The sequence below is a fragment of the Brassica napus genome, chromosome A1 (assembly GCF_020379485.1).
Source record: "Brassica napus cultivar Da-Ae chromosome A1, Da-Ae, whole genome shotgun sequence".
Classification (NCBI taxonomy): Eukaryota; Viridiplantae; Streptophyta; class Magnoliopsida; order Brassicales; family Brassicaceae; genus Brassica; species Brassica napus.
Genome location: NC_063434.1, coordinates 12877036 through 12890907, shown reverse-complemented (window position 1 = coordinate 12890907; position 13872 = coordinate 12877036). Strand labels below are relative to the sequence as shown.

The window sequence follows — 13872 nt, the reverse complement described above, 5'->3', positions numbered from 1 at the left end:
AATATATTATTTACTTTATGACATATGTTATTGATGGAAGCCATATATAACATAAAAGCATTGCCATAATTTTTGTGGCTATATTATTACTAAAATTGTGAGCTAAAACCAAATAATAGCTAAGTCGAGTAGACTTCAAACCACCGTCGCAGTGAACCTTCCAATTTGTGGCTTCCATGCAGGACAGATCTACCTTTTAAAAAAAAATTGTAATGCCCTATTCTCAAATACAAATTTACGCCCACATATTTCATATCAATTTTTTTATAGTGCTCTTCATACAACTAATATAAAATCGGAATGCCCTAAACGAACGGTTCCTTTGCGTATGCTTCGTACTGGGCCTACTTCTACGATAGTAAAGAGAGATAATTCGAGTATGAATTGTCTTGTCAATAATTCTGGTCAAAGTACTTGTGTCCAGTAGAACTCCTTGTTTCCTTCGAGAATTTCACTCCTTCCAAATTAGTAAACTGTTATCTGGAAAACTATCTTCAGGAGGATGGAATCCAGCTTGATGTGTGTTGTGACTGTATCCGACCAATCCAGAGTAACACTTGAACCCAAAAGATTTGCCAGTAAGAAAGTCCTGATTGTAAAGGTAAAGGGGCAAGCAAAGAACAAGTGATCTCTACTTTCATTACATTCCCCGCAACACGTACAGCCATGTGTAAGACTCCACTCAGAGCCGGCCTTGGACAGAAGCGAGCCAAATCAATGCTTCCGGCCACGAAATATTAAGTAAAAATCCGGCTGATTTTTTATTAAAACTTCCATCAGCCTACTTGGTAACAGACTATTGTTAACTTGATGAGGTCATGAGTTTGAACCTAATCGGCCAAATAATTATTTTTGGTTTCTAGCCCACAGATTTCTAGGACCGCTAACCGATACCAATAAACCTTATGACTTTTAACCCGAGTAAGTTCCCATGTGTTTGCTGCAGAAAAATGATCCTTGTAAGCATCATCACTATGATTCCATAAAACAATGTCCTTTCCGAGACTGGCCTGCGTACTTCAACACTTTCAATCCTCTCATAGATATGATTATAGACTCATTTGCCTCTGCTCCTCATTCCCTAATTCTTTTCGGTAACTGCCTCTGAAACAGTGGCATTACCACGGGTGCCTAAGTAATGAAGACCTAATCTCCATGTTCTATGAATCTGTTTTCTCAGACCTAGCCAGTCATCAAACCAGAAATATGTTGAAGAACCATCTCGTACCTCGACTCTAAGGAAAGATAATGCTTGTGGTATGAGCTTTAGAACTTTACGCCAAGGCCATGATCCTCCACTCCCTGTGGTAATGACCCAAAATGAACCCTTTTTGCAGCAACTCTCTATTTACCCAAGAAACCCAAAGCGAACCTGAAAAGGAGAAGAATCGCCATATAACTAATTTTGAAAGCTATAAACAATTATCATAAAAACATTATATTAATTAACAAAGTGTTCTGAAAAAGAAAACTATAGTTCGTTGACAAATGTATTAATATTATCTTTATTTTTTCGTATAATTCATTTATGTAGGTTCCACAAATTTTGGCCCAATAACAAAAGACATAATTAGCCTTAATGGTATTTTATAACTTATTTTTAATTTATAAGGAATATCTTGTAATATATCATATGATACTAAGGTTAAATTTAAAGTGTACTTTTCTATTATTCTCTTTTAATATAGAGGATAATCAAACCGATAATTAATTATATGTATACCTTTTACAATCTCGTTTTTTTCCTTTTAAAACTAAATTTTATAATCAAGTTTATAATTAGTTTTTAGATGAGATGATCTATTCTTCCTTATTTCTTGGGAGAAATAAACAAACATGAATAAAAAAATTTCAACAATTCCTGATCACACTAAAGCTTGAAAAATTGAATTCAACAGTCATAAACCATAATTAATAATTGCATGACCAATCATATCCAAAATTCACAATTCTAGGTGGTTCCATTCCATAGTGTGTAACCTTTTGTAGTAACTGAAATCTGCATCCACTTGTAACAAATTCTATCAAAAAACTATCACCAAAGTCAGTTTGTAATATATCAAACTGGGTATTATTACAGGGTGGATAACCAGAAGTCATTAACTCAGCTAGAAAAAATTCATGGACATTGTGTTTGACTTTCTCAGTTTGAGTGACCATTATGACAAAACTAATATTACATACTTGGGGGTATTGGATTTAGAAATTTAATATGAATTTGAAGGAATTATGGTTTCAATTAAATTGTAGTATTATTCAATTGTGTATTTGATCAATTCTTTCAAATTCTTGTTTTCTTCAATTATGTATTTTACCAATTCATTTAAATTCTAGTGTTATTCAATATTTGGTATATTGAATAGGAATGTTATTTGAAAGGAATTTAATGGAAAATGTAATGTAAAATGCAAAGGATCAATTCCTTGCTTTTATGAAGGGACTAGGGTCGGACCCGCCCTACGGGCGGGTAAGCAAAGAAACAAAATAATAAAATTATTTAAAAATTTAATGAAACTTTGGTTTATTTATATTATATTTTCACTACAAATTTTACTTTCATAGAAATTATACATTTGTTACTATATTAAAACAATTCATAAAATTATATTTATTTTAGTTTCTTCACAATATTTTCTTTCTTGAATTTAATGGAGTTTTAATACATTTCTTCTTAAAATTAATAATTTAAAAAAAATTGAAATTAAAAGCTAATTTATTATCTTTTTTAAAAAGAAAAAATAGGCAAGTAGCATAAAAATATGATACTAATTGTTACTGTTTAATATTTATAAATAACATGTTAGGTTGTATATTTATGTATTATTATATTTGAAAATATATATTTATGTTGTTTCTTCATACTCACATCAACAAAAATTTGAAAAATAATGAATTCCACAATTGTTTTTTTTTTACTACCAAAGTTTAGGCTAAACCAAAATGGTAATAGAAAACCATAACTATTTTATGCATTGTTAGCTACAAAGATTATTTATGATGTAGACATAAATAGAGATACTTTCTTATGGTCACATATCAACAAAGCGACACTTTAATGCAAAAATGATAATATCATAATATGGGGAAGAAAAGATATATATATTTTTAACAATCTTAATCATTTACAATTCGTTTTATAATCCTATATAATTTATAATCATTTAAATGATTAAAACTCACAATTTATTGTTTTTACAGCTGAAAATCCTATATATATATATATAATTGTGAGCAAGATGATAAAATTCAATTAAATTTTAATTATTATCGAAATACTCTTCTATGTTGGTTATTTAAGTTCTTATGTAAAATAATTGTTAAGTTTACAATTGATTTAAAATTCGTTTGGTTTTAGAATCATTAAGTTTTGAAGATTAAAGAGTTTGTTTATACCCTTTTAACTCTCTTCCTAGTTGGGTTAAAGTTGTGAATACCAAACAATATTTAAACCACAAATTTGTCTTTTAAAAAAAAAATTAAACCACAAATATATACATATATATTTCTTTTTGAAAAAGTGATTAATGTTAGAAATTTCTTTTTGTACCACTATGACTATGACAGTTATGAAATTATGTTCATCTGAGTATATCAAATTTAAATCCACTTTCACATTTGTGATACTTGAGAATAAGAGAAGGTGGATCACCCAAAACCCCCTAAATGTGCATATTTTTTGCTTTTACATTGAAGGATCAAACGTCACTAAAAGTTCCCAACACATAGCAGTTACTTGTGCCCAAAGAAATCATTTGAGTGTTATATTAGGTGTGTCTCATTGCTCTGTTTTCTCTTAAATTCCATCAGCCACTTTAATTTTAATCCCAAAACATTAATTTTAATCCCAAGTTTTGGTGAAGACTGATTTGAACCACTTTCTTTCTCGTCCGTCTGTTCGTATATATTCTAATGAGCATGTAACGCTGTGGTTCTCTAGAATATATTACAATATCGGTTTGCAAGAAAACAAAAGAAACCATCTAGTTCCAGAAATCAGGATCATAAGTTCCTGAAATTGGTAAACCAAAAATAAGAACAGTCATGTCTTATTCAATTACCTTACCAATCTCCCTGCAAGATGCAAAAGAATCTCTGGTTTGCAGTATGTATCTGTCACCATCCGGGTTTTTTATACTTCACTGGTATCTCTTGAACCTCTCTTTTTTCCACTCATGATACTCGGCCAGCCAGTGGTGTCTCTCGGTCTTTATATCTGACCGGAATGTTCTATGGATCTGAATGAGTACCAAAAGAAGCGTTGATGAACAGCCTGCCTGCAATCAAAGAGGTTATGTGACTGATTATTGTGCCGATTTTAAATGTGGTCAGGCGTCAATATATAGCAACTTAGCGTGAATCAGGAGCTTCCTCAAACTTAGGGTAGACTTTTTTTATAAAAACTTGTTCACTAATGTATTGAACACGACCACAACTTAACCCCAAGACCTTAGTGTACAAAGTTTAACAGAGAGTTCGTTCTTACCTCCAACTAACTTTGGGTATATATTTGTTTCAACAACCATTTTTAGTTCTACATCAGAGTAGCGCCTTTAGTTGTCAAATACACTCAGGCAGACTGTCGAGTGCCTGCAGAGGCCAAAAACCATGTTTTTAATCCTTGAACAAACGTGCAAGTCGCAATTGTGCGTAATGGGGGTAATTTAAAAAACAGCAGAGTTGTCATCTACCTCCTTGTGATTGTCATGAGACGTTGAGTACTCTGGGTCTCTTCTTTTTAAATCGTTTTAATGCCCCTAAATCGTTTTAATACTGCTAACCAAAACAACTATTAAGGCTACTTGGCAGTGAAATATATAATCATTATATGGTAAACAATTCAAACATGGAAAACCAGTGTTGGTCTTGGCAAATAACATGAGGTGGTTGTAATTGCAGAACCAAAACCTTTCCATGGATCGGCTCTCTCGTTTCCGCAAGCCCAACGAAGACGGTATGTTCCGTGAACCTAGTAGAGACAGGCGCATCACCAAACTTGATGTTCGGATTGCTTCCGGCGACATCAAAAACACTTACTCATAAACCGAGCCTTCACTGAAGGTGTTAAAACGGTACACGTTGATTGACCCTTGGATAAGCATAGCCTGCAGATTGAAACGATGGATCAGCGTACAACAAATCATTAATTTGTTCATCTGTAGAGTTAGAGGTACCTAAGCAAATAACAAAAGCTCTAATTTCTTGTAAAGAAAAGGATCCCGCTTACGTTCTCACCAGGTCATGTGTGTTTATATACGCAACCGACAAACAATAGACTGACGGCAGAATCTCAACGGCGATAATAGTCATCCCACCGATCCATACCCACCACCGTTGGATCTCCTCTTGACGGAGCTCACCGGAGTCTCCCACCGCAGCGCTCGCGTCTTCTTCCATGGCGTCGGGCGAGAAGGCCTCATGCTGAAAGTGAAAGCCTTCGCGATGCGTCTCTCCACCTCGGCCTCTCCTCTCACTTAGTCTCCGACGTGACCACGCCTCCGATCTCATCTCCCGATCTCCTCATTGCCTAAGCCAGTCCCGGAGGATTCTCCACCGTCGATGTGATTTGCTCCATCGCGAAATCGTGCGGTGCTAAGGTTGTGCTCATCACCGCGCAGTTGGAGAGAGGTTCTTGTGTGAAGCACACGACGGATGTGTGTTATGTCCCGGCGCAGACGATGGCAAGTGACGGCGGAGGTGCGGCGGAGAAGGGATGAATAGGGTTTCTGGTAATGGGTTGGATTATCAAATTCTCAATCCAAAAAGCCCACAAATTCTCTTTTTTTTTTAATGAAACGCGGAGTTGCGATGTAAGGACAGGTGTCGCAAGCTCCTCGCTCTATTTGTTGCGCTGGCAGCCTAAAAAGAGAGTTGCCTTCTTCTTTATGTTATAAGATTTGTTTTTTTAGAACCAACTTGACCCCACGGTAACTCACTACGTCTTTAGAAAACATATTACCCACACCAGCCCAATTCCACGTCTCTCCTCTTCCAGAACCGGAACCGAAAAACTGAACTATTAACCAAACCGAATTTTCTGAAACCAAAACGAAACCGACTCAAATACTCTAATCATTTTTATATTTCTATATCTGAATAACTGAATCGGAACCGGAATCAAACCCGAGAACCAAACGGTACCCGAATATCCAAAAAAAAACAAGTTTCAGCACTTTGATATAAGATAAAATGTGTCATCAGTTCCACTCAATCCGAATGCTCAGGGCTAGTTCACCCAAAAAGACTCCTTTAGTAAAAAAATCTATCTACAAAAACTAAAAATTTCCCAAGTGTTTTATTTTGGTAAAAAAATTTCCAAGAGTTAACTACTAGTTGTGGATTTTTTCGTTATCATTCATAGCTTAGTATTACCATTTGAGTTCCATCAAATTTATTTACATTCATTTAAATTCTATGGCAAAAGATAAACATAAGAATTAGACAATTGCATTAAAATCTCATAAAATCATTTAAAATACCGCAAAAATTATTACTTGTGAGTTCTTTCAAATTCCTGAATTCACTACCACCCCCTTAGTTCTGGGTTTGGGAGAGAATATGGGTTTCGACTCCAAATTTTCTGATATTCAAATTTTTTTATCTAAGGTTGATAATGCTTGATAATGCTTTATGCATGATAATAAATTGATAAAATATTTGTTAGGGGAGGGGTAAATATCTTATACTCTTTTCGTTTCAAAAATATGTATATTTTGAGCTTTCATATATATTAATAAAATATTTTTAAATATAAATGTATTATTTTGTTTCTAACTATTCTCACGTTTTTTTAGCCAATCTCAATAAACCTAATTAACTTATCATTGTGATTTACTAAAAATGCATTAAAAATATAAAAAATATATTTTAGAAAATTAAAACATAAATTGCGAGTAATATACTATGATACACGTCATTTCTTAAAATACGTGTTTGAAGTAACATTAATATATGTTTTGATTTAGTAAGAGACATATCTGCAGTTTAAATAGTCTCATGCATATCCCAAAACGATCAAAAGTAGAGGAACTGTCACGTCCGAACGACTCTATTATTTGTTTTTTCTTAATCTCAGTTCCAATCAGATTGAAGTTTCATTAATTAACCAGATCAAAAAGATTCCTTAGTAAAGAACATTAATATCTAAACATTTATAATGTTAGATGAAAAGTAAGTAAATGACAAAACTGAGCTACTCACCCCATTAACTTAGAAGTGACTTTTACTATTTTACTACTAGCTTGATTATTGTAGTAATATAATTACGTAAGAGCACTCCCATGAATTTTTTTCGAGAATCTCAAATAAACAAATATTATTATTTCAATTAATGTAATTATAAAACTAAGTGTTAAATTAAAAAAATATATAAAAACAATACAAGAAATGAGTCTCATAAATTCTATGGAAAACTTAAAGATTTTCATTTGAACTTCTTTCTCACTTTCTCTTTTTTCACGAAACTTTCCAATGATAATGTTCTTAGAAGTTTACCAAAGATTAGCCGACTGAAAATTTTAATATAACTAATGCAGTTACCATCTCATATTGGTTTTGGACACCATGTAACATGTCAACATCAGAGTTAAAGAAACCATTTTTAACGTTTCAGGTTTATTTGGGTAAAAATGAATCTACGTTTCAGATTGACCATACAACCTTGTGTGACAAAAAAAAAAAAAGACCATAAAACCTTTTTGTTGAAAACCGAAGACTTTTTTTTTTTTTTTTTTTTTTTTTTGATAACTCAAACCGAAGACTGTGTTTGAACAAAGACAAGTTTAAACTAAAAGAAGAACGGCAGATTTAGAGATGAAAGGTAAACACATAACAATACAAATTCAACACATATTATTTATTTATACAATGTAAATACATTAGTGACACTAACGCGATAAGCACCTGAACAAAACGTGATAGCATGTAGCATGAGGTATCTGGCGAGACAAGAAAACACAGCACAATATTCCAGAAACAGTAAACTTTACGTAGTTGAATGTCCAATACGGTACGCATTTCTAGGCACCACGAGCATTTCTAGCTCGTTCCAAAAGACGGTCGCATTCGTTAGCCACTCTCGATAGCGACTCATGCGATGAACCACCATCGCAACTCACCGACTTCTCCGCCGTGTCCCTCAGCTTCTTCACTTTCTCTCTCATCTCACAACCTTCCTCCTCCACCATAATCCTTCTCACCAACGACTCGATCTCCACCCTCGAAACCACTTCCTCCGACATTAGCTTTCTAGACCGGATGGCGATTCCTAGCTCCTCGTTGAGCAACGTTGCATTCAGTTTTTGATCCGCAAAAAGCGGCCAGGCAATCATTGGAACGCCGCTAACTACGCTTTCAAGAATCGAGTTCCAACCACAGTGAGTAAAAAACCCACCGACGGCTTGGTGGGCTAGGATCTCGGCTTGTGGAGCCCATGAAGAGACCACAAGGCCTCTCTCGTTAGTCCGGCTAAGAAACTCTTTTGGTAGATAATCATGTACTTCCCCGCTATTAGTAGATAAATACTCGCTGCTAGCTGAACCGTCTACGGGGGGACGGACCACCCAAACGAACCGTTGCTGGCTCAACTCGAGCCCCCAAGCCAGTTCCGTTATCTGGTTACTTGAGAGAGAGCCGCCGCTTCCAAATGAGATGTAAAGCACGGACTCCTCAGGTTGCTTGTTTAACCAATCCAAAACCGGATGGTTAATTTTCAGTGGATCAACCGGTCTGCATAAAGGACCAATTGGATAAACCGGTACACGAGCGATTCCACCCAAGAGCTTTGGGTCGTGAAGAGATTTCAAAGTTTTGGGCTCCATATCTTCCCATGTATTCACAATAAGACCATCAGCCGTTGGGAAAACTAAACCAAAAGGAACGAACTCCCGGTATATATGGTCGGTTGGGTCAAGGAATGGTTCAAGAGTGTCCTCAAACCGAACCGGTTCACATCCAGGCATAGGCAAGGGTTTCTTCTTTATTATGTGCTCCTCTTCAACGTCTTTCTCCAGCGTTGGGAAATACATAGTCAACGCGAGAAAACGTGCGTTCGAAGCGATGAAGACATAAGTCAACATGTTGAACTCACCACCGAGCCGTAACGCGTCCAGACCGAACAAGTCTACGATCAAAGCCGTTGGTTTGTGCTGCATCTCCTCGATCTTAGACCGGAGGGTTGGTATGGTCTCACGCATCATGGTCAAAAGGTTGATCGCGATAAAGCCTGATGGGTTCACTAAACCGGAGATATCTGGAGTCGGGAGGCCGATGACGTCAATAAGTGTTGCATCGCAGCCAGGTGAGTTGAAAAATTGAGACTGAGCGGAGGCTGCGTCGGCTTCAAGGACGAAGATAGTGACTTGGAAGCCATGAGATCCGGCTAAGCGTTTTCCAAGCTCGATCACCGGGATGACATGGCCCATTCCTGGGCTAGCGAACATGATAGCATGTGGTCTTGTAATCTGCATAGTCTCTATCGATAAACGTTTGCTCCTTTTTGTTTGTTTGTGTTGTGGGTTACTCTTGATAGTTGCAAATGAGTTTAATTTATAGAACCAAAAGTCTTCTTCCAACGTTTTGTAAATAGTATAATATAAGGTCTAATCTACCACCTTAATTGTCTTGCACTAACAAACAACATTTATTTAAATATCTAGGTGTAACTGTATCTCAGTGAGCTGCATATATATATAAGACAATTAAAGGAAAATAATTAACCATGTGAGCCGTCGCGAATGATCCATTTTGTGTTTAATGCATTGACCAAAGGATACAAAGATTATATATATACAGTATTTGCCAAAAAAAAATATAAAAAAAATATATATATATCTTATATAATAAAGTTGAGTATACTCTCTCCTCATGAAGCCACATCATCAATATGCATAGGGCATTTTCTGCCACTTGTTACCACAACAAAACTTTAATGAAACCAATTTTTTCGTACTCAAATCGTTCTCTAAACCATTATGGACTCTCCAACGTTTATACCAAGACCTAATATTTTATTTGGGCTTATATCAGGTTTTTTTGTGTCCAAGCCCAAGTTTGGTGTATCTGAGCACAAAATGTAGTCCCTTTCATCTCGACGAATCCGATTAACTTCATGTAACGTCTTCGATACCCATTTATTTTCTTCTTTCCGACTATTAACATGCTTCATCCCACTCGCCCCACTCTTCATACATAACCGGCGGTAGGTCTCCTATATATTTGCATGCTAACGTCGATGAATCTACGAAATCTATGCTAATTACCAGCTCCAACAATGGCGAATTCCTTCATCTTCTTGCTGTTTTGAAGAGGGTCTCTGTTCGACCACAGCCGAGGAGGTTTAGGGATTCTACGATTGTGTCTCAAGATGTGGATGCTCTCGCTCTCCAATCCTACATCGGCATGGACAAATCTCTAGGCATTCTTTCTCCAAGTATTTACATATACCTCTCCTTCTCTTTCTCAATATTTTCCCACCAGATTGAGTTTCTGTGTAACTTTAATTGTCGTTTGTCTGTATGTACGATTCAGTTTCCTGAGATGATGTTGATTTGTTTTGAATCGATGATGCCGTGGCCAAATTAAGTGAGATTCATAATTTTTTGTAAATAGATTTAAACCTTATTTGGATTCCAAAACTAAGAAAATTGTGTGGTTGTTGTAGGAGTTGAACGTTTGCGTATATATGATGTGGCCAATATATTGGAGAGCATCGGGGTACACTCACTTTCTTTAGAAAAAGTTAGCTCATGTCACTCTGTTTGAGCTGATTCTATGTGTCATTCAGGTTTGGTCTAGAAAATGGAAGTATCTTTACTCTTGGAAAGGTTTTGTTCAGATTCTTCGCTCTTTACATCAACTCAAAGTACACTTTAAATAGCCCTCAATGTTTTTTTTTTGTTTTGTCTCAATATCTGATTTTTGAGAAAATGGTTTTTGATATTTACTTTTTTTTTTTGAACACTTTGATATTTACTTTTGTTTACAGGAAGAAGGTTTGAGAAAGCGTTTTGGCACCTCAAGTATCTGCAGCAGTTCCCACAAGGTATATAAAACATCATATTTCCAGATTCTGTAATACTGATTTTGGTTTACAGTTGATCATGTAAGTGATTATGTGAGTCACTAATAAGAATCTTATGGAAATGTACATCAGGTACCATATACCCCTCGCACCCCTTATGTATTCGCACAGAAATGCTTTTGATAGCGGTTAGATGTACGAGCTCTGCATCAACCTTAGTATTCACCTCTGTGTCAATTAGATAGGGTTAGTTCTTCGTTTTCTTTTATGTGTATTCATTTGATGATACTGCATCTTGATTTAAAATTTACAGATCAGATTTTACATTATATGTTTTAGCTCCAAAAGTTCATTCTGAGAAATTCCAGATTTTGTATATAATTTGATGTCTATGTGAATTTGAAGCTTCCAAGGGGCGCTTATCTTTGTTGGCATTATCACTCTTCGATGACCATACCACACACGAGAAACAAACAACAACAAGCTTTTGAACGTGTCTCAATACTTACTATTGGCCTCACGTCTACAGATATAACATGGTGTTGTACAGCTCCCTGACTTTTCTAATAGTGTTTAAGTCTTCTGTCAAGGTTTTGATATTTGGTTCCAAACTCCAGTCAGCGTCCTGGAGGGCATGGCAAAGAAAGAACATAGGCAATTTCTTATGAACCTGATGCGGAAGTGACCCCAAGAAGAAACGCTTCTTGGAGCCCTTAAATATGTCAGAACCTTCACAGTACTCACTCATTTCTGCTTCTTGATTATTATTACATAGATAATAATAATAAAATAAGTTTCTTAAGTTAAGATTAACAAATTGAAAGTAAAAAATGTATTATTTTAGCACTTTTTAGATGTCGTTGACTTCTCTTCACAATAAGATTACGCAATGTGTTAGGGTTTGTTATATGCTTCGGAACATCTATGAATGTCACAACAAATTTTGTAACCAAATAAAGCTAATATGTTTTAAAAAAAATTTGCAAGCAAACCTTAGTATTAAAAACGAGAGGGGGAGAGAACATGGTCACTGGCTTCAAATAAGAAACTGGTTAGTAATCTGAAAATTGAAAATAAAATTTCATCTGATTTCAAATGATGACGCAAAATAAACGATAAATAAAGAAATATGTTTATCTAACTAACAATAATTTATCTAATTTTAAGATTTTAGGTATGTTTACTATCATATCTCATTGTCGATATACAACTTAATAAAAATATAGATGTTAATTATTTATATTTTTGTCGTATGATGAAGGCCAAATTTATTAATTAAGCTTATATCATAATAAAAATAATAACTCCATTCAAATAATAAACAATTCAACTATTACACTTTAAAAACAAACATTATTTTTACTATTGAAAAAATTCCATAAAAAGAAAATTAAAATTTTATATGATACAAATATAATAAAATGAAATAACAAAAATAAATCAAAAATAAAACAAAAAATAATAGTACAATTCCATGCAGAAGATTCATCTCAGTCTAAAAAGGCTTTAAAATATCAAATAAATAAAATAACTCAGACTAAATTTTTTCTTTCAGTGCATATATGAAACAAAATTAATATATGTATATGAGCCTGAAGTAAGAGTCTATGTGAAAATTACATGTTCTGCTAACGCTATACACAAAATACACATCATATTTTCGCATATTAGATCATTCATCATGCTTTGTAAAAACTATGTTTTCCTAACTTAAATAATCAAAAAAGCTATATATTTTTCTATCGATTCTAATGCATTCCTCTTGATGATATTGAAGTATAATAGTTTACTTAAGTGTGTGATTATAATATTCTTAATAATATTTGCTTGGTTTGGGCTCTATTAGAAATTTAGTTTGAAAAAACTAATCAGCTTTCTAATTTTGAAATGATAATTGTAAGATAACTAAGATGCAGGCATGTGTATCTTTTCTTAAAATATAAAAACATATCTAATTAATTATAAAGTCTTTCAAGTATAAAAAATTTAATACAAAAGTAACATCAGTTATGCTGATAGGATAGTAAAATTAACATATCTTCGATAAATAGTTTATTTTCTAAGATACCATGCTTTTTTCATAAATTTATAAAATCACATAAATCTGTGTTAACAACTAAATCATATATTTAAAATATGTATTAAAATACCTAAATAATATTTGAAAAACCGGCGCGTAGCGCCGACAAACCTCTAGTATATATATATAGTACACACGTCTATTAATGTGTGTGAATGTACATATTTTGTATTGTATTACATGGGAAAAGTACCAATTTCGACCCAACAATTTAAATCGTACCAAATACAACCTCAACTCGATTATAATTCGAAAAAACTATCTAAACTTCTTAAAACGTGCTTAAATCTACATTAACTCTAACAGAAGTTAGTCAATCGTTAACAAAATAAAACGACGTTGTTTTGATATACCAGGAAAAGTACCAATTTCGACCCCAACATTCTCAGTCGTGCCAAATAGAACCCGAACAAATAGTCAGTGCTAAAACCGACCTCAACTCAATTATAATTCAAAAAAAACTACATGAACTTCTTAAAATGTGCATAAATCTACATTGACTCTAACAAAAGTTAGTCAACGTTAACAAGATAAGACAACATCGTTTTGATATATATATATATATATATATATATACATATTCATTCTGGGACTCAAACCGTGTTGTGATACCTTTTTAAAGGGGCACACTAACAACTAGATAAAATTAACTTTTTGAAATATTATTACAAATTTGAAATTAAAAAGTTCTATTCTTCTTCATCTTTTCCAATTTAAAAAATTTGGTGATAATTGTTTCTATTTATATAAATAAATTAACATGTTTTTATTTATC

At 34.0% G+C, this 13872-nt stretch overlaps 1 protein-coding gene across 1 annotated transcript; it reads right to left on the bottom strand.

Moving 5' to 3' along the window:
• Positions 1-7831: 7831 nt before the first annotated feature.
• On the bottom strand, positions 7832-9600 carry LOC106376570 (UDP-glycosyltransferase 72E1-like). Its single transcript, XM_013816668.3, has one exon. The coding sequence runs from the start codon at positions 9462-9464 to the stop codon at positions 8016-8018; it is 1449 nt and encodes a 482-aa protein (XP_013672122.1). The 5' UTR covers positions 9465-9600; the 3' UTR covers positions 7832-8015.
• Positions 9601-13872: the final 4272 nt, after the last annotated feature.

Bases quoted from the DNA above. Each gene is read 5' to 3' on its own strand.
- LOC106376570 (XM_013816668.3), bottom strand. From the start codon at position 9,464: ATGCAGATTACAAGACCACATGCTATCATGTTCGCTAGCCCAGGAATG.